General features: G+C 37.9%; 1 protein-coding gene across 5 annotated transcripts in view; it reads left to right on the top strand.

Moving 5' to 3' along the window:
• WDHD1 (WD repeat and HMG-box DNA binding protein 1) overlaps window positions 1-21250 on the top strand; it is a 62833-nt gene extending 41583 nt beyond the window's left edge. For 3 of the 5 annotated variants that reach the window (XM_036265635.1, XM_036265645.1, XM_036265624.1), the window contains 10 exons: window positions 4888-5002; window positions 5633-5764; window positions 7953-8173; window positions 8278-8396; window positions 9802-9858; window positions 12368-12411; window positions 12805-12975; window positions 14652-14782; window positions 17775-17913; window positions 19622-21250. In XM_036265635.1, the coding sequence (XP_036121528.1) occupies window positions 4888-5002; window positions 5633-5764; window positions 7953-8173; window positions 8278-8396; window positions 9802-9858; window positions 12368-12411; window positions 12805-12975; window positions 14652-14782; window positions 17775-17913; window positions 19622-19822 (1330 nt within the window). In that variant the 3' untranslated portion in view covers window positions 19823-21250. The remainder of the gene's footprint in view (window positions 1-4887; window positions 5003-5632; window positions 5765-7952; window positions 8174-8277; window positions 8397-9801; window positions 9859-12367; window positions 12412-12804; window positions 12976-14651; window positions 14783-17774; window positions 17914-19621) is intronic. The other 2 variants (XM_036265617.1, XM_036265607.1) reach the window with 2 other exon arrangements.
• Window positions 21251-24728: the final 3478 nt, after the last annotated feature.

The raw sequence follows: 24728 nt of genomic DNA, 5'->3' as shown, positions 1-24728 counted from the left end.
GTGCCCAAGGCAACCAATCGATGTGTCTCTCTCATGTCGATGTTTCTCTCTCTCTCTCTCCCTTTTCCCTCTCTCCCACTCTATCTGAAGATAAATGGAAAAATATCCTCAGGTGAGGATTAAAAAAAAAAAATTTAAAAAAAAGCAAAGATGCTGCATGCTGACTTCTGAAAGACACCCCTGGCACGAGTGCTGAAAGTGTTCGTTTAAGGCTAGTAGGCGGTGGTTTGATATAAAATCTTTTTTAAAAGTGTTTGTTTATAGATTAAACAGTTCATTAGACATATACTGTATAAAAGAAAAGTTAAAATGGAATCATTTGGGGGTCTGGAAGGATTAATTCAATTTACATTATCTCTTTTATTTACTTATTTTTTTTAGATAAGAGAGAAAGGGAGAGAGAGAGAGAGAAACATCAATGTGAAAGAGAAACATCGATCAGCTGCTTCCTGCATGACCCCTACTGGGAGTCAAGCCTGCAACCTGGGCATGTGCCCTAACTGGAACTCTAAGTCCATGGGACGATGTTCAATCCACTTAGCCACACCAGCTGGGCTCAATTATTTCTAATAGAAAAAAATGATTTAGTTTTTCAACAAATCACTTCTCAAACAGCCTTCTTGAATTAAGTTCGAGAACTGAAGTTCCATTGTACTTGCTATTTAATGTATGATCCATGGACAGCGTCAGCATCACCAGGGAGATTATTAGAAATGCTGAATTGCAGGCACCATGTCAGACCTACTGAATGAGAACCTGCATTTTAACAAGCTCTTAATGTAATTTGTGTGCACATTAAAGTTTAAGAAATAGCCCTGGTTTGGTTTTGCTCAGCGGTTATAGCATCGGCCTGCAGTCCAGAGAGACCCGGGTTCGGTTCCCACTAAGGGCACGTACCTCAGTTGCAGTTTGTCCCAGCCCCGGTAGGGGTTGTGTGGGTGGCAGCCAGTCGATGTGTCTCTCTCGCATCGATGTTTCTGTCTCTCTTTCTCCCTCTCTCCCTCCTGCTCTATCTGAAATGCAAAAATGTCCTCAGGTGAGGATGAAAAAAAAAAAAAGCTTAAGAAATACTGCTACTAGCCCATGTGGGAAATGAAACATGTAAAAGAAAGCCTACATGGAAGGATTGTTAATAATAGCAAAAGATTGCAAACCTAAATTTTCTTTAGAAGAACAGAGAAATAAATATTATACATTTTACACTAAAGAACTATGTAATTTTCTAGAAGGATCAATCGAAGCATATATGTGATAAGTGATGTGTATCCAGAATATATAGAGAACTCTTACAGCTCAAAAAAAGACTCAATACAAAATGGGCAAAGGATTTTGAATAGACAGTTCTCCAAAAAGTATATACATGGCCAGTAAGCATATGAAAAAAAATATTCAGCAGCATTAGTCATTAGGGACAAATAAAAACCAAAGAGATATCACTTCACACACACTAGGATGCTATAATCCAAAAAACAGACAATAACAAGTGTTGGTGAGGATGCAGATAAATTGAGACCCTTAGCCATCGCTGGGTGGGAATGTAACATGGTAGATTTTGGCAGTTCCTCAAAAGTTTAAACACAGACTTAACACATGTCCCAGATGTTCCTGTCCTAGGCATATACCCAAAAGAATTGAAAACACATCCATACAAAAATTTGTAATTGAATGTTCATCATAGATTTATTCATAATAGCTAAAAAGTGGAAACAATGCAAATGTCCATCAACTGATGAATGATTAAGTTAAATGTAGTATATCTATACAATGGAATATTATTGGGCTATAAAAAGGGATAAAATACTGATACATGCTACAGCTTGGATAAACCTTGAAAATGTTATGCTAAGTAAATGAAGCCAGACACAAAAGGCCACATGATTCCATTTATATGAAATCTTCAAAATAGGCAAATCTATATAGAGATAGATAGTAGATTAGTGGTTGCCAGGGGGTTGCAGGGGAGGGGGCAGTGGAGAATAGGGAGTGACTGTTGATGGGTGTGGTTTCTCTGAGGTGATGAAAATGTTTTGGAATTAGTAGTGATAGATACACAACTCTGAATATACTAAAAACTGAATTATACACTCTGATGTCATGGCTGTGGTACATTGTATGTGAACTTTGGAATATGAATTATATCTTTTTATGTTTTTTTGTTGTTGTTAATCCTTACCCAAGGATATTTTTCCATTGATGTTTAGATATGTTTAGATAGAGTGGAAGGGAGGGAGAGAGAGAGAGAGAGACACATTAATTGGTTGCCTCCTACATGACCCCGACCAGGGCTAGGGATTGAAACTGCAACCCAGGAATGTGCCCTTGACTAGAAATTGAAGAGGGAGAGAGAGATAGAAACATCAATAAGAGAGAACATTGATTGGCCGCCTCCTTCATGCCCCGCACTGGGGATCAGGCCCACAACCTGGGCATGTGCCCTGACTGGGAATCAAAAACTAGTGACCTCCTGTTGCGTGGCTCGAAGCTCAGCCACTGAGCCATACCGGCTGGGCATCCGAGGACATTTTTGCATTTATCTTTAGGTAGAGCAAGAGGGAGAGAGGGAGGAAGAGAGAGAGAAACATTGACGTGAGAGAGACACATTGAGTGGTTGCCACCCACACGACCCCAACGGGGGCTGGGGTCAAACCGTAACCGAGGTATGTGCCCTTAGCGGGAACTGAACCCAGGACTCTCTGGTCCTTGGTCCAATGCTCTAACCACTGAGCAAACTGGCCAGGGCCTGAATTATACCTTAATAAAGCTATTATTAAAAAAGGGTAAGGATGCTCTATGTAAAGATGTGGGAAAGTATGTAAGATGTAAGTGGAATGAATACCATATTTTTTTGTTTGTTTTTAACTTTTATTTATTTATTTTTAATTCTCACCCGAGGATATTTTCCATTTATCTCTAGATAGAATGGGAGGGAGGGAAGGAGAGAGACAGAAACATCGACCTGAGAGGGACACATTGGCTGGTTGTCTCCCGTGGGACCCCTACCAGTGCTGGGGATGGACCAGGGCCGGGGACCAACCGCAACCGGGGTATGTACCCTTGACCAGTCAACCCCGCGACTCTGGTCCACGGGTTGACGCTCTAACTGCTGAGCCAAACTGGCCAGGGCAAAATGAATACCATTTGTATAAAAGGGAGAGAGAATAAGAATATGTAATTGTGTTTGTTTATATATGCAAAGAATTACTGGAAGAATAAAGAGGAAACTAACAATATTTACCTGGCAGAAAGAAACTCAGTGGATAGTACAGGAGACTTCTCTGTATTCTTTTTTTACACTTTATGCATGTAAATGTATTGCTTGTTCAAAAATTAAATACGTTGAATTTTTTTTAAATGAAAGATAATTCAATAACCTGAATCAAATAAGAAATTCAAGAAGACTTCTTAATTTGGATACATGGAAGTTATTGGTGACCCTTATAAAAGTGCTTTTATTGACATGATGAAATGTTAAATTCCAGAAAGGGGTTGTCTGAGAGCCTGGGAAGTAAAGAAATAAAAGTAAAATATGTAGATAACTCTTTTCAAGAAGTTCAGCTGTGAAGAGGAAGAGATGGGGGTGGAATCTCAAGAAAGCTGTTGAGCCCTGGCCGGTGTGGCTCATTTGGGTGAAGCATTGTCCCACACACCAGAAGGTGGCAGGTTTGATTCCTGATCGGGGCACATAGCCTGTGTTGGGGGTTCGATCCCCAGTCAGTGTGCATATGGAAGGCAACCAGTCAATGTTTCTCACATGGATGTTTCTCACTCTCTCTCCCCACCTTCCTCTCTCTCTGAAGTAAATGAAAAACATGTCCTCTGATGAAGATTTTTTAAAATAAAAGAAAGCTGGCTAAGTTGAGGAAGGGATTATTTAGTTTGGGTGATTCTAGACCATTTTTGTACTCTTTCAGCAATAAGTTCAGTAAAGAAGGTAAGATTGACAATGTAAGAAAAGGAAATAGTTTGAAGGAAGGAGTGAAATCTACACACACACACAAAGGTGATAGATCTTAGACCACCTGTCTAAATAGGAAGGTAAGACATTTTATCAGTTGGGAGAGGGAAGAAGATCGACAGTTGCAGGTACATTTATAGTTGAAGGGTGACAGGAATTCCTGTGTGATGGCTTCTCTTGTGTTGGCAGATTGTGAAGCAATGTTGAGGGTATTTTTGAAGGCAGTGGTTGGCAGTGTGGGATGTTTGAAAAAACATGGTCTTAGAAAATGCAAAATCAAACCTAGTGGAGAACCGTAGAAGAATTGCTGGCTAGTGTTTCTGTATCTTACCTGTTCAGAATCTCCAAATACTCCATTATGGACATTTTTAGTATCAAATGGAGTATATTAGTTCATTGTTTTTAGCAGTTCTTAGGTTATAAGTTGTTCTCAGGGATTTTTTTTTTTTTTAATTCTCACCAGAGGATATTTTTCCATTTATCTTCAGATAGAGTGGGAGGGAGGGAGAGAGAGAGGGAAAGAGAGTGAGAAACATTGATGTGAGAGAGAGAGACATCGATTGGCTGCCTCCCGCACGACCCCAACCAGGGCCAGGGACCAAACCTCAACCGAGGTATGTGCCCTTGACTGGAATCGAACCGGAGACTCTTTGGTCCACGGGCCCATGCTCTAACTGCTGAGGCAAACTGGTCTGAGCTGTTTTCAGGAATTTCTTGTATGTTATTCCCAGGAATCAAGTTATTTAGTAATTGAATGAAGGAATTCACATTTAAGAGGTTAAGTTTTGAACCTATAAGAATTTTTACTATTCCATCTAATGTTCATTCAAGATGATTCATTTTGTTAGTGAATGTCATTATCTTAAAGGGGTATATTTAGTTTAATATTATAAATATGTTTTTATGGTGAGACTTTTTTTTTTTACTGACAGGTGCATTCCTTGTAAAGGCTCTCGGTTTCCTCCCACTCTTCCACGCCCTGCTGTAGCTATATTATCCTTTAAGCTTCCCTTCTGTCAGATTGCAACAGAGAAAGGACAAATGGAGGTATGTGGAAATCTTGCACTGACACTAAATTTGATAATGCACAGCCTGACACAGCCATTTAAAAATTATCCTGATGACCAGTGTTGAGTACTCATTCCTTATTATTAAATAGAGGTAGCAGAGGGGGAGGGGGCTACTGATGATCACCGGGGCACCTGATTGCCATCACTGCTGCCAGGGACTTTGTCTCTCAGGTAAATTGGTGGTATCCTCAGTGCCTCACTAGTGTAAGGTACCCACTGTCAGGGTCTGGTTCCTCCATAAATTTTTGTGCCATAGGAACCTGGCTTGACTCACCCTTAGTCCTAGCTGGGCATGATCAAAAGTCATTTGAACTCTTCTAATTATTTATTTTAAATAAGAAGCAAATTGGCTTCTAAAAAACTAGTTTACCAACTTCTCTGAGCGTTAACTATAATAGCTAGGAAGATTTAAAATGCTTAATTTCTCCCCACCCCCCTTAAGGATAGGATATAAGGTCAAGCCATAGTATCACATTAATTAGAATTTGATGCTATAAAGATGCTATTTCAGAAAATATTTTGTGCAGAAACTAGAATGTTAAGATAAATATTTGACACCTGGTGTTAAGTGGTAGTTGATTCTAAGCAATTTTTTCCACTTTTATAGGAACAGTTTTGGCGTTCAGTAATGTTTCACAATCATCTTGATTATTTAGCTAAAAATGGTTATGAATATGAAGAGAGCACTAAAAATCAAGCAATAAAAGAACAACAGGAACTGTTACTGAAAATGCTTGCAGTAAGTAAAATAAATATACTTAAGAAGTTAAAGTTAAATGTTTTTCTAAGTTTCACTTTTTTAAAGGTATGTGAATTAGCACCGAGTTCCATAGGTAGAATTCTTAAGTTGTATCTGGTGGTGTTTTTCTCCCTTAAAAAAGTTTTGTTTTCCAGTTGACATTGCATTTAAAAAATTTAAAACATGACCTGTATCTAAGATCATAGGTAGCAATAAACTGTTCTGGTGCAACCTTCCTTTTTACTTTTACCCATCAGACTGCTTTAACGGGTCCTGCAAGCAGTTTTGATGCTTAGTAAAATTTGAGAACCAGGAGCTCTAGTCTTGCTTTTACCCTGTGCAACAGAGTTCCTGGACTTTTAAACCTCCAAGGGGGAGCAGTCTTAAGAACTTTCATCGGGTTTTTAGATATGCCTATTATTTGTCATCCTCTTAGGTAACTCTGTGTGGTAAAAGTTTGTCTATAGCCAGTGACCATGTTTGGTGCCTGGGATATTTCAGTAGTTTTACTTTTGGAGATAAGTGAACTTTTTGAAACGTAAGATTCATATTGTTATCCTCACTACAGGTTGGTTTATGGAGAGGAGTATGATATCATTTCTTCTCCACGCATCTTGTACTGGGCTCTAAATCCCTTGAGGCCAGTGTCCATGCCAAGTACTCAAGGATATCTAATACACAGAAGACCTCTTTCTTGAGAGAGTAAATGGGCCAGACTTTTCATTTTCAAGTTGAGGGAAAAGTGATATGTAAGACCACAGAGCTAATTATAACTAGTCTCCAAAAGGTGGTATTCACTACTGTCTCCTCTATGCAATACTGCCTTGAGTTTAGTTCTAAAGAGATTGAATTCGTTTATTGTAGAGTAAGTTTTGTTCCTTTTATCAAGTGTCATTTGTGGTCTAGGCACTAGTAAACTTTTTTTTTTTTTTAATTCCCTCCGATTTTATTATATTTTTAATTTTTTATTTATTAATTTGTTTTTGTTATAGATGTTTCTCACTTTTCCCCCATTGAAACCCCACTCCCACCCCATCCCCAGCTTTGTTGTCTATGTTCATTGGTCATGCATACATGCATGTAAGTTCTGTGGGTTTATCTCTTCTCCCGTAAAGGCCCCCTCCTCTGAGGCTTGTCAGCCTGTACCCCACCTTCATGTCTCTGGGTTAATTTTGTTCAGCAGTTTGTTTAGTTCATTATATTCCACAATAAGTGAGATAATTTGTCTTTCTCTGCTTGGCTTGTTTCGCTTAGCATAATACTCTCTAGGTTCTTCTATACCATCTCAAAGGATAAGAGATCTTTCTTACAACTGCCATTTGACCCAGTGATCCCACTTCTAGGAATATACCCTAAGAAGCCTGAAACCGATCAGAAAATATATGTACCCCTATGTTCATAGCAGCACTATTTACAATAGCTAAGATCTGGAAACAACCCAAGTGTCCATCAGTAGATGAGTGGATTAAAAAGCTGTGGTACATGTACACAATGGAATACTAATAACCTTTTTACTTCCTGCAATACATTTAAGGAAACGTTTGATTACCATTTAGTCTTAAAGGAACGATTCCTCTGGAACAGTGTTTCTCAGGAAGTTGTTTGCTAATTTGGAGGTTGTACAGCTGTTTCTGGTAGTTGGAGATATAGACAATCACATGTTAAAACTTGGATGTATCTGCTTGTCCCCACCCAAATTCATTTAGTAGCATTTGTGTGCCAATTCTGGGCAAAGTAGTAACAAATTATTTGCAATTTCTTCCTTCTTTGAATTTGCTACCCTATTTGGCAAAGGTGGGAAAAACAAATTTAGGAGAACCACATTTGAATTTTAAATGAATCTCTTTACTTTCCTTGCAGTGAATACCTTAAAATGTTATACCATAGTTTATTGAATCTAAGCTACTATTGATTGTAAATGCACTATTTTATTCATTTAAGCCACTAAGACAGAAAAAATAATTATTGCCAATTAAACTTTGACCTACTGTGAACTGTAACACACTTCCCAGTTTCAGAGATGTTAGAATGTGTAAAAATGTGCATCTTAGATTTAATGAAATACACTATCTGAAAAGCTTTTGTTTTAGTTTTACTGGTAGTTTCACGCTTCTATTTTTTAAAAGTTTAACTTAACATGATTTTGTTTTTTGTTTTTTGTTTGGTTTGGTTTTCCTTTTTGGGCTAGCTTTCCTGTAAACTGGAGCGGGAATTTCGTTGTGTGGAACTTGCTGATCTGATGACTCAAAATGCTGTGAATTTAGCCATTAAATATGCTTCTCGTTCTCGGAGATTAATATTGGCCCAAAGACTTAGTGAACTGGCTGTAGAGAAGGCAGCAGAACTGGCAGCAACTCAGGTGGAAGAGGAGGAAGAGGAAGAAGATTTCAGAAAAAAGCTGAATGCTGGGTAAGAAATATCCAGTTGTTTGAATTTTTCTTTACCATTCTGAATATTAACTTGGTCTCTGTGGGTGTATATATAGTTCTTTATTGAATAATATTGTCTTTTAGTTATAGTACTACTCCTACAGAGTGGAGCCAACCAAAGCTCAGGAATCAAGTTGAAGAAGAAGCAGAAGACACTGGAGAGCCTGATGATACAGAAGAAAAATCAGAAATACCTATACATGGTAAGATACATTTTTAAGGCAATCTAAAGATGAGAACTACACCCGGCCGATGTGGCTCAGTGGATTGAGCGTCATCCCATGGACTAAGAGGTTCCAGTTCTATTCCTGGTCAGGGCACATGCCCGGGTTGGGGGCTTGATCCCCAGTGGGGGACATGCGGGAGGCAGCCGATTGATTTTTCTCATATCGATGTTTCTGTCTCTCTCTCCCTTCCTCTCTCTCTAAAAAAAATTCAATAAAATTATTCTTTTTAAAAATGAGAAATATCATGTGTGGGGCTTTCCCTAATTTACTTAGCTAGGAAAATTAAATACAGTAGATCCTTCTTATCCGTGGTTTTGCTTTCCACAGTTTCAGTTACCCACAGTCAACTGTGGTTTCAAATATTAAATGGAAAATTCCAGAAATATACAGTTCATAAATTTTAAATTGTGTTGTTCTGAATAGCATGATGCAAACTCTCACTATCTGATCCATCCCACCCGGGATGTGAATTATCCTTTTTCCAGTGTATTTACATTGTATATACTACCCGCCCATTAGTCACTCACATGTCAGATCAACTGTGGAATTGAAGTGTTTGTGTTCAAGTAGCTCCCATTTTACCTAATGATGGCCTCAAAGCATGAGAGTAGTGATGCTGACAATTCAGATATGCTAAAGAGAAGCTGTAAAATTCTCCCTTTAAGTGAAAAGGTAAAAGTTCTGGACTTCATAAGGAAAGAAAAAATTGTATGCTGAGCTTGTGAAGATCTACAGAAAGAACGAAAAAGAAATTTGTGCTAGTTTTACTGTCGCACCTCGAAGTGCAGAAGTCACGGCCACAGTGTGTGGTGAGTGCTTAGTGAAGATGCGGGGGAAGACGTGAACAGAAACGTGTTCTGGGTGATGGCAGTGTGTTGCACCAGAAAGCATTGAGCCTTCAGAACACTTCAGCAAGGGTCCTCTGAAAGGAGTGACCACACTCACAAAACTTTTATTACAGTATATTGTTATAATTGTTCTATTTGATTGTTAGTCATTGTTGTTAATCTCTTATTGTGTCTAATTTATAAATTAAACTTTATCATAGGTATGTACAGGATGGGGCAAAAGTAGGTTTTCAGTTGTGAGTATACAAAACACAGTTTATTCTTGTATGATTATTTTATTTTCTATATAAACTATAAACCTACTTTTGCCTCACCCTGCATATATAGGAAAAAACATAGTACATACAGGGTTCAGTGCTATTCTTGGTTTCAGGCATGTACTAAGGATCTTGGAACATATCCCTCATAGATGAGGGGGATCCCACTCTATCTGAGGACTGCTGGACCCATACTTTTTCAAGACGACTATTTGTTGATTATGGAGGATGACTTTATCTTCCCATTTACATTGTATTACCTTAATTATTCCATAGGACAGAACCCATTTTCTAAGAGTGCAACTACCTCTGATGTGCCAGCTGTTAAGTCAGGTAAGAAATATTTATAATTCATTAATATCAAGAAAATTTTGCAAGTAATCTTTAGTGATACATCTGCCCAAATATACTTTACCCTTTAGGGCCTGTTTTTTTTGTTTTGTTTGGGAGTTTGTTGTTTATCAGAGATGTTTGTGAAACTGGTCATTTAACAACTATTTATTAAATGCCTGTTATGTATCAGGTATTTGACTAGATAGATACAGAATCAAGCAGACATGCATGGTTGATCCCTGTATAAAGCTTATAGTACTAATTGGCTTTTTAAACTACGTACATATATTTCTTTGACTTAAAAATTATTTTTAAAAATGTGTAGAGTATTAAAAGAGCATATAACAGGTGGCTGTAATTTATTCAGTGGTGGGAGGTGGGTTGGGTTCCAAGGAAGGCCTCATGGAATGTTTAAAGCAGATACCTGAACGATAAGAATAAGGTAGGCAGCCCTGGCCAGTTTTACTTAGTGGTTAGAGCATCAGCCCTTAGACTAGAGAGTCCTGGGTTCAGTTCCAGCTAAGGGCACGTACCTCAGTTGCAGTTTGTCCCTGGCCCTAGTTGGTGGCAACCAGTCGATATCTCTTTCACATCAATGTTTCTCTCTCTCTCTTTCTCCCTCTCTCCCTCCCACTCTATCTGAGGGTAAAATGCAAAAATGTCCTCGGGTGAGGATAAAACAACATCAATAACAAAAAAAAGAATAAGATTGGCAAAGGTGGGTGGGAGCAGAAGCAGAGACAAAACATGTGGGCTTAAAGAACATATGTGAAGACTATGTAAGAGTAGTGTGAAGAGCCCAGAGAGCAAAGAAAAAATGCTGCTGAATGGTTTTGGAGCAGTGGGTAGGAGCCAGATCATGCAGATTTGTGTAGTCCATCGTAAGGATTTTGATCTTTATTCTAAGGTTGCTGGGAGGCTGTAGATTTTAAGCAGGGCCATAGCATGCCACACTGCAGAGTAGGAATGCATATAAAGTGACCACTGAGGCAGTCCAAGTGAGACTGAATAGCGACGTAGCCTGGGGTAGTGGTGGTGATAGAAAGAATGGGAAGAATTGAAGAGGTAGTTCAGAAGATGACGTAGAATGTGTGGAAGTTCAGGTGTGAAGAATGACTCAGTTTCTTGGCTTCAGTTCTTGAGTGAATGAGGTGCCACTTATTGAGTCAGGAAACACTAGTGCAATGCGGGTTTAAGTAGGAAGATGATGAATTACTATTGGATATTTGGGTCAGGAGCTTGGGAAAGTAGTGTCTCTGGGGTGGAACTATGAAGTGAAAATCTTTGGCATAAGTATAGCAATTTAAACCATGAGCATGGGAGTCAGAGAAAGACATGTACCATATGATTTCACTCATGTGAAATTTAATTAACAAACTGAACCACCAAGCAAAATAGAGATAGATTCATAGATAGAAAGTAGGCAGAGAGCTTGGGATGGGGGGTGGGGAGGGCAGGGGGAAAGGACTGAGCAAAAAAGAGAACTATAGACATGGACAACAGTGTGCTGATTGCGGGGGTGGAGCAGGATGGTGGAAGTGGTAGAGGGGATAAAGGGTGAAGGAAAAAATTAAATTAAAAATAAGTTTGAAAATAAAATAAACCATGGGCATGGGTAAGGGAGCATTGGGGGAGTATGTAAAGTGAGAAGAAAAATGAGCTTAGGCCTAGGGAATTCCCAACATTTAAACAAGGTAGAGGAGGAGGAGGAGGAATGGGGCATCATCAAAAGAGAGTAAGACCAGAGAGGAAGGAGGTGAGCCAGGGTAATGCAGTATCTGAGAAGTCAAGGAAGGAGACAGTATCAAGAGAAAAGGAACACTCAGTTATGTGGGAATGCTGTTAAGGGAGCAAGTAAGATGATGACTGAAAAGTATCCAACAGATTTGGCTACATAGAGTTTTATTGAGTTCTTAGCAAGAGCAGATTATGTAGGGTGAGTAGTAGAGCCGTGTTATATTGGATGTTGGAACATAAGAGCATTGAGGAAATGGGAATAGCCATGTAGACAGCTCTTGAGAAATGTGGCTGTATGTGTGGAGGTGAGAAAACATGGTGATTGGAGGGGACGTGGGGTAGAGAGGGTTTGTTTTTTAAGTTGGGAAACTTGAACAGCCAATAAAGAGGGAAAAGTCAAAGGTGATGTAGCCATTGATAGGACAAGTTTCTTGACAGCAGGAGGGGGTAAGATGGAGAGCACAAGGAGAGGAATTACTAACCTTTGTTAAAATAAGACACCATTCTTCCATGGTAACAGGAGAAAAGGATAGACCTACATGTATTGGGTTGGTATATTTTTTAGTGGCAAGTTGCAGTAGTTTCCATCTGAAAGCTTTTATTTTGTCTTGGAAATAGGAAGGAGGTCATATATAGTTGTTAAGAGTTTTAAAGTTACAAAGTACTTTTATTTTGATATAATACAGATTAAAATATTCTATCTATGCTGACAGAAGACAGACGTCTTCTGTGTTTTTACTACTATTAAGTGAGGCTTTCTTTCTTTTGAAAGATGCAGTTACCTCTAGCAACCAAGGACGAGTAAACCCCTTCAAGGTAAACTCTTTCCAGTGATATTTTCTATTTAAATACATTTCCATCCAGGGAAATATTTCAAACCACCTAATGACCCTCCCCAGATTGGAGGCTTAAAGACTGTAGCAGATCTTTGTGAAAACAAAAGACAAAAGCAGCCCGGGTTCACACTTGGGCTACAAGTTATATTTTCTACTTATCTTTTAAGGACCTATGGTTTTGAAAACTACTCCCTGTTTTTCTTAGGGATGTGGTATTTGGGAATATGTGGATCAATCTTGATTTGTATTGTACCAAATGTACTTAGTTTCAAAAATGAGACTACGATACAAACAACAGAATTTTTAAGGAAAATGTTATTTGGATTCTTTTTTTTCTTTAAACATAAAATACTAATACAAGTTTGCTCCTTAGGTATCAGCCAGTTCCAAAGAGCCAGCCATTTCAGTGAATTCAGGACGTTCTACTAATATTTTAGACAACATGAATAAATCATATAAGAAATCTACTACACTTAATCGAGCTACAAATGATGAAAAGTCTCCAGTAATAAAGCCTCTCGTTCCAAAGCCAAGGTCTAAGCAGGTACTGTTTCAGCTACCCACATCTGCGGAAAGCACGAGATCAGTTTGTCTTACTTTAGTTTTGTTTACTGTTTCAGGTGTGGGACAGGAGGCTCTAGTTGTTTATAATTTTTTTGCCATTTAATCATTTTTTATTTTTCAATTACAGTTGACATGCTATATTATATTAATTTCAGGTGTACACCCCAGTGATTAGACATTATATAACTTACTAAGTGATCATCCTGATAATTCTCATACCCATCCGACACCATACATAGTTACTAGAATATTTTTTACTATGTTCCCTATGCTGTACTTTACATCCCAATGACTATTCTGTAACAACCAGATTGTACTTCTTCTTCTTTTTTTTTTTTCTTTATTGATTTTAGAGAGAGAGGAAGGGAGAGTGATACAGAGATAGAAATGTTGATGAGAGAGAACACCAATTGGCTAATTCCTGCTTGCCGCTTCTGGGGATTTGGCCTGCAACCTGGCATGTGCCCTGACTGGGAATCGAACCAGCAACCTCTTGGTGCATGAGTTGATGCTCAACCACTGAGCCACAACCGGCCGGGCCCAAATTGTACTTCTTAATCCCTTCACCTTTTTCACCCATCCTCCCAACCCCCCCCCCCACCCAGTCTTGCAACCATCAAAATGTTCTCTTTATCTATGAGTCTGTTTCTGTTCTGCTTGTTTGTTTATTTTGTTTTTTAGATTCAATTGTTGATAGATACGTATTTATTGCCACTTTATTGTTCGTATTATTATTTTTTTCATCCTCATCCTCGGACATTTTTTCATTTTTGTTCAGATAGAGTGGGAGGGGGAGAGAGAGAGAGAAACATTGCCATGAAAGGGACACATCGAGTGGCTGCCTCCCGCATGACCCCAACCAGGGCTGGGGATGAATTGCAACCGAAGTAGGTGCCCTTGACCGGAATCAAACCCATGACTCACTGGTCTGTGGGCCAACGTGCCAACCACTGAGCCAAACCAGCCAGGGCTCTGACTGGTTCATTTTTATGGTTTTGACGTAGAAACCATAAAAGGACATACTTTTTCATGTTGAAGTTCTCACTAAGTTCCTTGAGCATCCTTGTAACCATTGTTTTGAACTCTATCTGTAATTTACTTGCCTCCATTTCATTTAGTTCTTTTTCTGGAAATTTCTCCTGAGTTATTTTAATTGATTTTCTAGCAAGGGCAGAGGTTCTCAATTCTATTTTGCTTCAGAATCACTTTTTAAAAATATGTATGCCCGGACTCTGCGGACCCAGGCATCAATCTGTTTTTTTTTGTTTTTGTTTTTTTAAATTTCCCAGATGACTCTGATGCATATCTCTATTTAATGGTGACTGGTGTAGTACCTGGCTCTAATTTTTTCTCATTCTGTATTCTGATTTTGCCCACAGATCTCATCCCATATTTGTCATCAATAAAATAGATCTATTGTTTGTCTTTTCCATTTCATAGAATTTTATTCATTTAGAAAACATGGAATTTGAAATATTTTTGGAGGGGTACTGTGTGTATGCATGCTTATTTTCAACTGAGAACTTTAGGATTTAACATGTCAGTATAAGAATTCTAAATAATTATAAATATTTTTTCACATTTTCTAAAACTTGTTTGTAACATATAACACCATACTAGATTTTGTTGCAGTACTCATTATGTTTGTTTTCACAGGCATCTGCGGTATCCTATTTCCAGAAAAGAACTTCCCAAGCTGATAAGACTGAGGAAGTGAAAGAAGAAAATCCTAAAAATTCATCATCTGAAACCCCAGCTATGTGTCCTCAAAACACTGAAAATCAAAGGTAAGTACATAGAGAAATTTAGTGTTTTCAAGATGCAGTCTCCCAATAAAAGGCATACAGAAGCAGCAGTACAAAATTATTCAGCTCTGTTATTATTATAAATCACACATTAATGCTGGTAGTGAGCATTCTGAATACTTATAATTTTAAGGATGTCACAAATACTGATTTATGTCTATTTACATTACTTATTAAAATATGCTTTGATATATTGGATGTGTTTTAAATTATAGATACATTTTATAATTAGTTTTTTATTTTTAAAGTTTTATTGATTTTAGAGAGGGAGGGGGAGAGAGAGAAACATTGATTTGTTGTTCTTTATGCACTCATTGGTTGATTCTTGTATGAGCACTGACCAGGGATTGAAATTGCAACCTTGGTGTATCAGGCTGACACTCTTACCCACTGAGCAACCTGACCAGGGCCTATAATTCATTTGTTGTTATTGTTTTTTAATCCTCACCTGAGGATATTTTTTCATTGTTTTTGTTTTTAGAGAAAGAGTGGAAGGGAAGTGGGGAGAGGGAGGAGGAGAGAGAAAGAGAAACATTGATGTGAGATTCATTTATTGGTTGCTTCCTGCATAAGTGCTGGCAGGGGCCGGGGATTGAACCTGCAACCCAGGTACATGCCCTTGACTGGGAATCAAATACAGGCCAGTGCTCTAACCACTTAGCAAGCCAGGGCAATTTCATTTTTGAATAGATAATATATTACATGGGAGAAACATAGTCAAAAGAGGTGTGATGAAGAGTAAATCTTACCCTGGCCAGTGTGGCTCAGTTGGTTGGGCATCATCATCCCATGCACCAAAAGGTTGACGGTTTGATTCTGGGTCAGGGCACATGCTTGGGTTTCAGGTTTGATCTCCAGTAGGGGTCATGCAGAAGGCAGCCAATTGATGGCATTTTGCTCTCAAATTGATGTTTGTCTTTCTCTCTTCCTCTTCCTTCCTCTCTCTCTTAAAAAATAAATAAATAAATCTCTTTCCTATCTACCCAGTTCCTTTCTCCACAAATAATTACGGTAACAAGTTCCCTATATAGCCTTCCAGAATTAATCTATGCATGTACAAACACTTATATTGGTGTATTTTTTTTGTTGTTGTTGAGAAATTATAGCAACACATTGTTCTGTATGTTGCTTTTTTTTTCTTCATTGATTTTAGAGACAGAGGAAGGGAGAGGGAGAGCGAAATATCGATGACAGAGAACATCAATTGGCTGCCTCCTGCCTGCCCCCCAATGGGGATTGTGCCCTGACCAGGAAATGAACCGGCAACCCTCTTGGTGCATAGGTCAGTGCTCAGCCACTGAGCCACACCGGCAAGGCTGTATGTTGCTCTTTTTCACTTAGCAGCTTTTGCAGGTCATTTCAGATTACTACACAGAGTTTCTGTCATCTTTTTATACTCATTGAATTGATAAATCATAATTTACTTACTTCTCTACTGGCAGAAAAAGATATTTTACTAGTACAAATAGTATTGCAGTCAATAATTTATATGAATGTCACTTCTCATATAAACATATAGCAGTGGATTCGTGTGTGTTTCAAATTAATGTGCAATTGAAATTCTGATAGTGTCAAATTTTCTGCATTAATGTTATCACTTTTTTTTTTTTTTTAATCCTCACCGGAGGACATTTTTCCATTTTTTTTTTTTTTTGTTCAGAGAGAGAGAGAGAGAGAGAGAGAAACATCGACGTGAAAGGGACACATCGAGTGGCTGCCACCCGCACAACCCAACCAGGGCCGGGACAAACTACCCTTAGCGGGAACCAAACCCGGGTCTCTCGGGACCGCAGGCCAACGCTCTAACCGCTGAGCCAAACCGGCCAGGGCAATGTTGTCACTTTTATACACCCTAGCAATATGAGAGTTCCTATTTGTCCACACCCTATTTGTCTGCCATTGTAATATGTTACCAAATATCTTGATCTGTTATGCTAGATTTACTTAAAATGCATCAGTTAAATTGAAAAAGTCATTTTATTTTCACAATTTTGTGTTTCGCTTAATCATTATTTTATGTTAACCAGTTTAATTTGAGGGGGGTAACTATGGTTTTTATTTTTTCTATTTTGTTCTTAATTCAATTTAGATATTAAACAGTAAATAAGATTCAGTTTTTTATGCTAATAACTGGGCATACAGAACAAAGTACTCAGTAAATATTAAGTATTTTCATTAAACCCTCACTTGTAACCTAAAGACAATTGTATCACAAGTGAAGTCTGATAAAATTGACAAGTGTGCTCTGTCCATGTTTTACATAATGATGGTACAGGAAAGGACCATACTCCCATGCCAGCTGTGAGAGCCAGAGTAAGCGGATGGCTAAGGAGTTTGAGAGAAATCCTAAAGATTTCAAGTAGCTGGTTTGGGAAATTGAGGAAAAGCCTACCAAGGCTATCTGGAAGAATTTTACTGGGCCAGAGGGGCCTAAGTGGGATTAGAGATATTGAGCCTGTCAACATTAAAAGAAGAGTTGAAAGTACAGAATTCCTGATTGCTGCACTTGTAAAGTACAAGTGTGAATAATTCCTTTGAATTGACCTTACAAAGAATTTTTCAGTTCATTATTCCTGTTTTTCTTCAGGCAGTTTTAAGTAATATGAGTGTTAACAAGTGTAATTAAGTGTGTCTCACTTTATACAATTATATAACAAGTAGTGGTTAATTACTAATCTGAAAAATCATAAAGCACTTTAAATTTTTTTTCTTTATTGATTTTAGAGAGAGAGGAAGGGAGAGCGAGAGAGAGATAGAAACATCGATGAGAGAGAACATCGATTGGCTGCTTCCTACACGCCCCCCATTGGGGATTTGGCCCACAACCTGGGCATGTGCCCTGACCTGGAATCGAACCAGCAACCTCTTGGTGCATGGGTCGATGCTCAACCATTGAGCCACACCAGCTGGGCCATAAAGCACTTTAAACTGTGTCTCAAGTATAACATTTTCTCACATGATTGTGCTATTTTAGGCCAAAGACTGGGTTCCAGATGTGGCTGGAAGAAAACAGGAGTAACATTTTGTCTGACAATCCCGACTTTACAGATGAAGCAGACATAATAAAAGAAGGAATGCTTCGATTTAGAATTTTATCAACTAAAGAAAGGAAGGTAAGGGTAATTATGCTGAGATTGAGATCTTAGTGAATTTACAAGTTTTAAAGATTCTTATAGAAAATATCCTTTTCTGTTTTTGAAAATTGAATACATTTCAATAAACTTTGGGTGAAGAAGTAACTAAATAACTGAAATGTCAGCATGGAGTATATGGATATATACAGTAGTTATTGCTTAGTGTTAATGGTTCATTTGGGGGCAGGTATATTGTTTACATCTGTATAAGTTCCTCATAAGTTAGGGGAACTACCCCAAGTAAAAGTGCATTAGTTATCAATTAAAAGCAAATAAAACTAATAAGTAAAAATGAAATTAATTCACATTTTTAGATTAATACATAATTTAGGGTCTTGTAAGTAAAATTTTTATAAGTTCTATTTACTTACACTGAATTCTAACTGAGAATACTGCTTTTAGTATTCTTTTCCAGACTTTCACATGGAAATCAGAATAGGTGGCTTGTACCTATTGTTCCTCATAAATTTCTGCCATGTGAAGAAAGGCTAGGAGCAGCTTTCTTTTGTAATGGGAAGGACTGTGTGTGGTGTATCAATTAAATCCTGGGACTTCACTTTCTCACAGATGGCAGTGTGCAGCATGGGCACCTAGTGACATAGATTTCTGCCTTGATAAACTGGGTTTTATGAGTAAAGATATTGCGAAACGAGGAAGCTAGAAACTGGTCTAACCAACTCTAGCCTCATTTAGAATCTTGTCAGCAACTTTGTGTTTCTTGTTTTTTTGTAGGTATTTATAAAAGGATAAAAATTCTAAAGAATTAGATAAAATGGCCTCTGAATGAATAAGACCTTATGTAGCAAAAGAGGCCACAACTTGGTAAAATTTGTAATTGTTTTTAAAAGTTAGAATTACAATAAACCTTAAACACTTACATCCAGTCTTTTCATGTGAGAAATTCTACAGCTCAGAGGGTCTCTATTCTACAGTAACTAAGTTGGGAAGAATATAAAGTAGGAGAGACACTATTATAAATTTAGAGATTTAAGAGACGGATGAAATGAGTGAAGCTTGTTAGGTTCTTGCTCAATGAAATGAGGCCAATCCTAAAAGAATATATACTGTATATAACATCCCTGAAATGACCAAGTCATAGGAATGAAGAACAGAGTACTGATTGCCAGCAGTTGGGGCCTAATGAGTAGAGGCAACATGAGGGATCCTGGTGGTAATGAAACTGTTCTGTTATCTTGAATGTGGTGGTAAATACATAAACCTGCAGTAGAATCAAACACACGCACATCCAAGTAGAAGTAAAAAGGGGTTGTCAATGATAATATCCTGGTTGTGATACAGCACTATAGTTTTGCAAGATTCTACCATTAGGGGAAACTGGGTAAAGGGTACATGGGATCTTTTTGTATTATTTCCTGCAACTGCATGTGAATCTGCAATTTGAAAATGAAAAGTTTTATTTTAAAAAGTATTTTGCACTTAATATGGTTAAATACAAGAGCAGAGTTTAGACTGAAATATTATGGAGATAGAATGTAATTTTTTTTTTAATGTGCTCTGCAATTAAGTAATAAGAAATTTCTTAACATTGAGAATTCTTAATGATTTAACAATTCAGGTGCTAATTATGCTACTTTATATACAGGAATGTTACTTGGAAAAAAATTATTTTCTTCCTATTTCTTTGTTACTGTGTAAAAATCTTTTCTGCTCCAATATTGTCACAAAGGCATGGACTACCAAAGCCAAAGGTGGAACTCCAAGTGATGGAGCTGAAGCAAAGAAGCGAAAACATGTGGCCGACGAGAGTCAAGAAACTGAACACCAGGAGGAAAAAGCAAAGGAAAATCTGAATTTGCCTAAAAGACAAAAACCTTTAGATCTTTCTACGAATCAGAAACTGTCAGCTTTTGCATTTAAGCAGGAATAGAGTAAGGGTGTGGCCTTAGGAAAGTAATGGATTCTTTGCTCATCTTTGATGAATCTGGACTTTAAAAAAAAATCTTTAGGAAATGCTATATATATTTAAAAGCATTTAAAGACAATTGTCTTTCTAAGAGAACTTAATAATTATACTGGAGTAGGTAGCAGGGAATGTGTTAAAAACTATCATTTCTACAGATTGCTCTGCCCCCCAAATGGAGCACGATTCAGAAGCTTTGTGATTATGGTCACTGACTTGAGGCCACTAGCATGTCCCAGTTTGATTTTGTTTCTTACTTTCAAAATCACCAAAGCCAAGGTCTTAAAAGCTCTGGGCATTGAAATACCTTGTAGGGATTTCCTTTTTTGGTTTATGTTATATGCTGGGTAGTAGCTTTCTTCCCAAGTGTTACCATAGACTGCTGTCTGTCTATATTGGACCTAGGGGCCATGCTTTCTAATACAGGCCCTGAAAGTGTAAATACTTTTGTAGATGAGACTTTCTTTTTTTTTGTTTTGGAAATTTCTTCTTATATGGCTTTTAATTGTCTGCATAACGTAGTATTTAAAAAATAAATAAAACTTTCACATTTCCATATTTAGCTTGATGTGGCCATACATTTTATTTTTATGGGCTGGAAATGTTTTTTAAAAATATATTTTATATTTATTACCATAATTTCCTCCACCACCCCCATCCTGCTATACATTATACACACAGAAGAGAAGAATTGAAGGTGTTTTGATAGTATGCAGCCAGCATAATGTGCTCCTGGTAAGGTAATCCGGTTATGAGCATCAACTGTACTTTTCTGAGCAAGTCTTTGAAGCCTTGATAAGAATTAGGGAAAATGTTTAATTTTTTTATTTTGAGAAACAAGTTTTAATTATTTCATACTTTTTGGTTATTATTCTAAGCAGAGCTTAATATAAATACAGCCGCTTAATGAGAGCAAGATATAGGGATGGGGATGGGTGGATAGGAGTAAAATAAAATCAAGTAGTTCAAAATTGAAGATAGTTTTATAGGTTGGAAGGAACAAAATATGTTGAAAATTTAGATATATAGGAGCCAAAGGATACTCCTTATCTCACTATGATTGCAGTTAGGAAGGAATACATTTTTTATTTTTAAATTAGTATTGAGAGACATTGTAGCACAGTGGCTTGGAGTACAGTTTTCAATGCCAGACTACCCAGGCTTGAAAACCCACTGCAATACCTGTCAGCTGAATAACCTTGGGTAAGTTCTGCCTTTGTCCACTCATCTATAAAATGGGTATAATGATAGTATCTACTTCATAGGATTGTTGTGAGAATTAAATGAGACAAACACACTTAGTTCCTGACATACCACTGTATGATGTTTAATAGAAATGTCAGCTGTTGTTATATGTTGGCTATTTCATCTTGCTTTGTCATTTGGTTTGTGAGTACGGATTTGATTTCAATATCTTGAATAAAGGTTTTTTATAATACTTTGGAAAGCATGTCTGTAGACATGTATTTTTGTTTTGTTTTGTTAATCCTCACTCAAGGATATTTTTCCACTCATTTTTTTTTTAGATGGAGTTGGAAGGGAGAGAGGGAGGGAAGAAGTGGGAGAGGAAGAAAAAGAGAAACATTGATTTGAGAGACACATCGATTGATTGCCTCCCTCACAACCCTGACCAGAGTCAGGGATTGAACCTGCAACTCAGGTACATGCCCTTAACCAGGAATCAAACCTGAGACCCTTCAGTCCGAGGGCCGACGCTGTAACCACTGAACATAACTGCCAGGGCTAGACATGTATTTTTTGTTTTTATTTCCTCAACATGCTTATTGTACATAGTGTATAATAATTAAGGATATAATTCTTGAGTATTCTATTTCAGATCCATAGGAACCTGATACTACCAAGGATTTGCAAAAGGTTTTTTTTAATCTACTTTCATTTGGCTGAAGGGAGGTTTTTGTGTTGACGTGGTTTAACTTACAAATCAGAACACTGAAACCAAGAAACATTATCCTCGTGCCTTTGCCATATAAGATTAAACCTCTTTTTAAAAAATGTTTCAGAGCCTGGCTGGTGTGGCTCACTTGGTTGAGCATCATCTCATGCACCAAGGGGTCATTGGTTCGATTCCTGGTCAGGGTGCATGCCCGATTTGTGGGCTCGATCCTTAGTAGGGGGCATGCAGGAGGCAGCCAGTTGATAATGATGTTTCTCTCTCTCTCCCTTCCCTCTTTCTCTAAAATCAATAAAAACGTTGTTGTTGTTGTTTTTGTTTCAAAGATTCGGGGCTTAATGGTAGGAAAATGGGAATCAAAATAATTTATTAATCATCATCATGATATCAATAATATTGCGTATTCTGAGCTTATTATGTACTGTAGAAATTTTTCATGTGCTTAATTTATTTTTCAATAGCAAAAACTTCCCAAAGACAAGGTTATTTTATAGCTTTACACTCATCAAAAGGGCATTATCTTACTATTCCAGAGAGCAAGTGAGTGAGTGCTGGATTACGCCTGCCAGCTCCGGACTGATAATCCACAGCCTCCTGGATCAGTGCAGCAGCCTGTGGTGAGCCACTGTCACTGGCATGGAGCAGATCCCTGCAGACAAAAGGATGAGACCCATCCATGTAGAAAGCATCTTAATCAGTGGCTGGTTGTCTTATGGGCTTTTTTGTTTTCTAGCTGCTTTATTATAGAAGGATATAATTTTCCCCCAGATTTTCATTTTAATATTTTTAAACCTATAGAAAATTTCAGATAGTACAGTGAACACAGGCATACCCTTTATCTAGATTGACTTATGACATTTTCCCATGCATGTTTTATAAACAGGGTTTTTCTTGAACCATTTGAAATATGCAAGATGACACTTGACCCCTCAATACTACAGCATGTATCCCCAAGAACAAAGACAGTCTTCTACATAACTGCAGTATCATTATACCAAAGAAACTTAGCACAAGAATATTGCTGCCTAACATATGTTTTATATTAAAATTTTTCCCACAGTGCCCTTTAGCCTTTTCCCCCATCCCCAATGTAGGATCAGTCAAGAATCCTGTATTGCATCTAATTATTAGAAGTACATACTTTTTAATACAGGAAAGATGAGGAGGAAGGTCATCCCCAATCCTGATATCCAGAGGCAACCACTGTTCACATTTGGTATATGTCATTAGGCTTTTCTCTGTGCATTTTTTTTTTTTTTTTTCCAAATAGGTGTGAGTCCAAATTTATACTCTGTCCAGATGTTTAAAAAAAGAAAACAACTTGCTCTGGACAGTGCGGCTCAGTTGGTTGGGCATTGTCCCTTGCACCAAGGGGTTGCCGGTTCTATTCCTGGTCAGGGCACATACCTGGGTTGCAGGCTCCATCCTGGATTGCTGGCTTGATCACTAGTTGAGGGCATGCAGGAGGCAGCTGATTGATGTTTTGCTCTCACGTTGATGTTTCTCTCTCACTCTCCCTTCCTCTCTCTCTCAAAATCAGTTAAAAAAACAACAACAACAACAACAAACCTGAAGTCTAGTCCGGCCGATGTGGCTCAGTGGTTGAGCGTCGACCCCTGCACCAAGAGGTTGCCGGTTCAATTCCCCGTCAGGGCACATGCCCAGGTTGTGAGCCAGATCCCCAGTGGGGGGTAGGCAGGAGGTGGCCAGTTGATGTTCTTTCTCATCAATGTTTCTCTCTCTCTCAAATCAATAAAGGAAAAACTTTAAAAAAAAAACAAAACAAAAAACACCTGAAGTCTAAAATTTAAAGTGTGGCCTTTGTTCTGGAGGTTGTCCTGTGGTTGATGCCAGGTTCTACCTACTCTGGGACTGTATGGTAAAGGGCAAACACTGATAGAATAGAAAATAAATATAATGGAATCACAAAGCCAAAAGTTGTTGGATTTTTTAAATTATTATCCTCACCTGAGGATATTTTTCTATTTATCTTTAGATAGAGTGGGAGGGAAGGTGAGAGGCGAGACACATCAACAGGCTGCCTTTCGCATGACCCCAACCAGGGCCGGGGACAAATTGCAACAGAGGTATATGCCCTGGTCCAGAATAGAACCTGCAACTTGTTGGTCTGCAGGCCGATCAGTGCTCTAACTGCTGAGCCAAACTAGCCAGGGCTTTTTGTTGTTGTTGTTGACACGCTAATAAATTAGAAAAATATCTGGCAAAATTAATCATAAAAACACAAGTGATAGTAAGGATGCAAAAAAATTTATTAACTACAAATGGTACAGATTTTCAAAAGATGAGAGGCTTACGATGGTCAGTTATATGTGTCAACTGGCTAGGCCACCATTGCTAGTTATTCAGCCAGTCACTAACCTGTGTGTTGCTAAGAAGGTATTTTGTAGATTGTGTAAAGTTCTTAATCAATTGACTTTAAGTAAGTAAGGTTATCCTAGATAATAGATGTGGGCCTGATTCAGTCAATTGAAAGCCCTTAAGAGCAGAACTGAGGTTTCCCTAAGGGAGAAGACATTATACCTGTAGATACTATCTTCAGCTCATGCCTGAGATTCCCAGCCTGCCCTTCCTGAATGTCTACCCTATGCATTTAGGGTTTTAGACTTATTTCAAGCCTCTATAATTGTGTGAGTCAGTTCCTTGCAATAATTTTCTTAATATATATCCTATTGGTACCATTTCTTCACCTGAACACTGTCTAATTCAAGACTATTTTAAATAATTTCATGACAAATTGGAAATTTTTGATGAGATGAACAAGTAAGTACCTACAAAAGCAGAGCTTATTAAAACTCAGAACATCAAAAAGACTAAAATACTTAGGAATAAATTTAACGAATAAGTGCAAAACTTATACTTTTAAATACTAAGCATGTTGAAAAGATATAAAAGAACACCTACATCATGCAAAGACATCTCATGTTTATGGATTAGAAAATT

The sequence above is a fragment of the Molossus molossus genome, unplaced genomic scaffold (genome assembly GCF_014108415.1).
Source record: "Molossus molossus isolate mMolMol1 unplaced genomic scaffold, mMolMol1.p scaffold_m16_p_1, whole genome shotgun sequence".
Classification (NCBI taxonomy): domain Eukaryota; kingdom Metazoa; phylum Chordata; class Mammalia; order Chiroptera; family Molossidae; genus Molossus; species Molossus molossus.
Note: the sequence above shows the minus strand (reverse complement) of the source record. Positions and strands in the feature narration are given on the sequence as shown.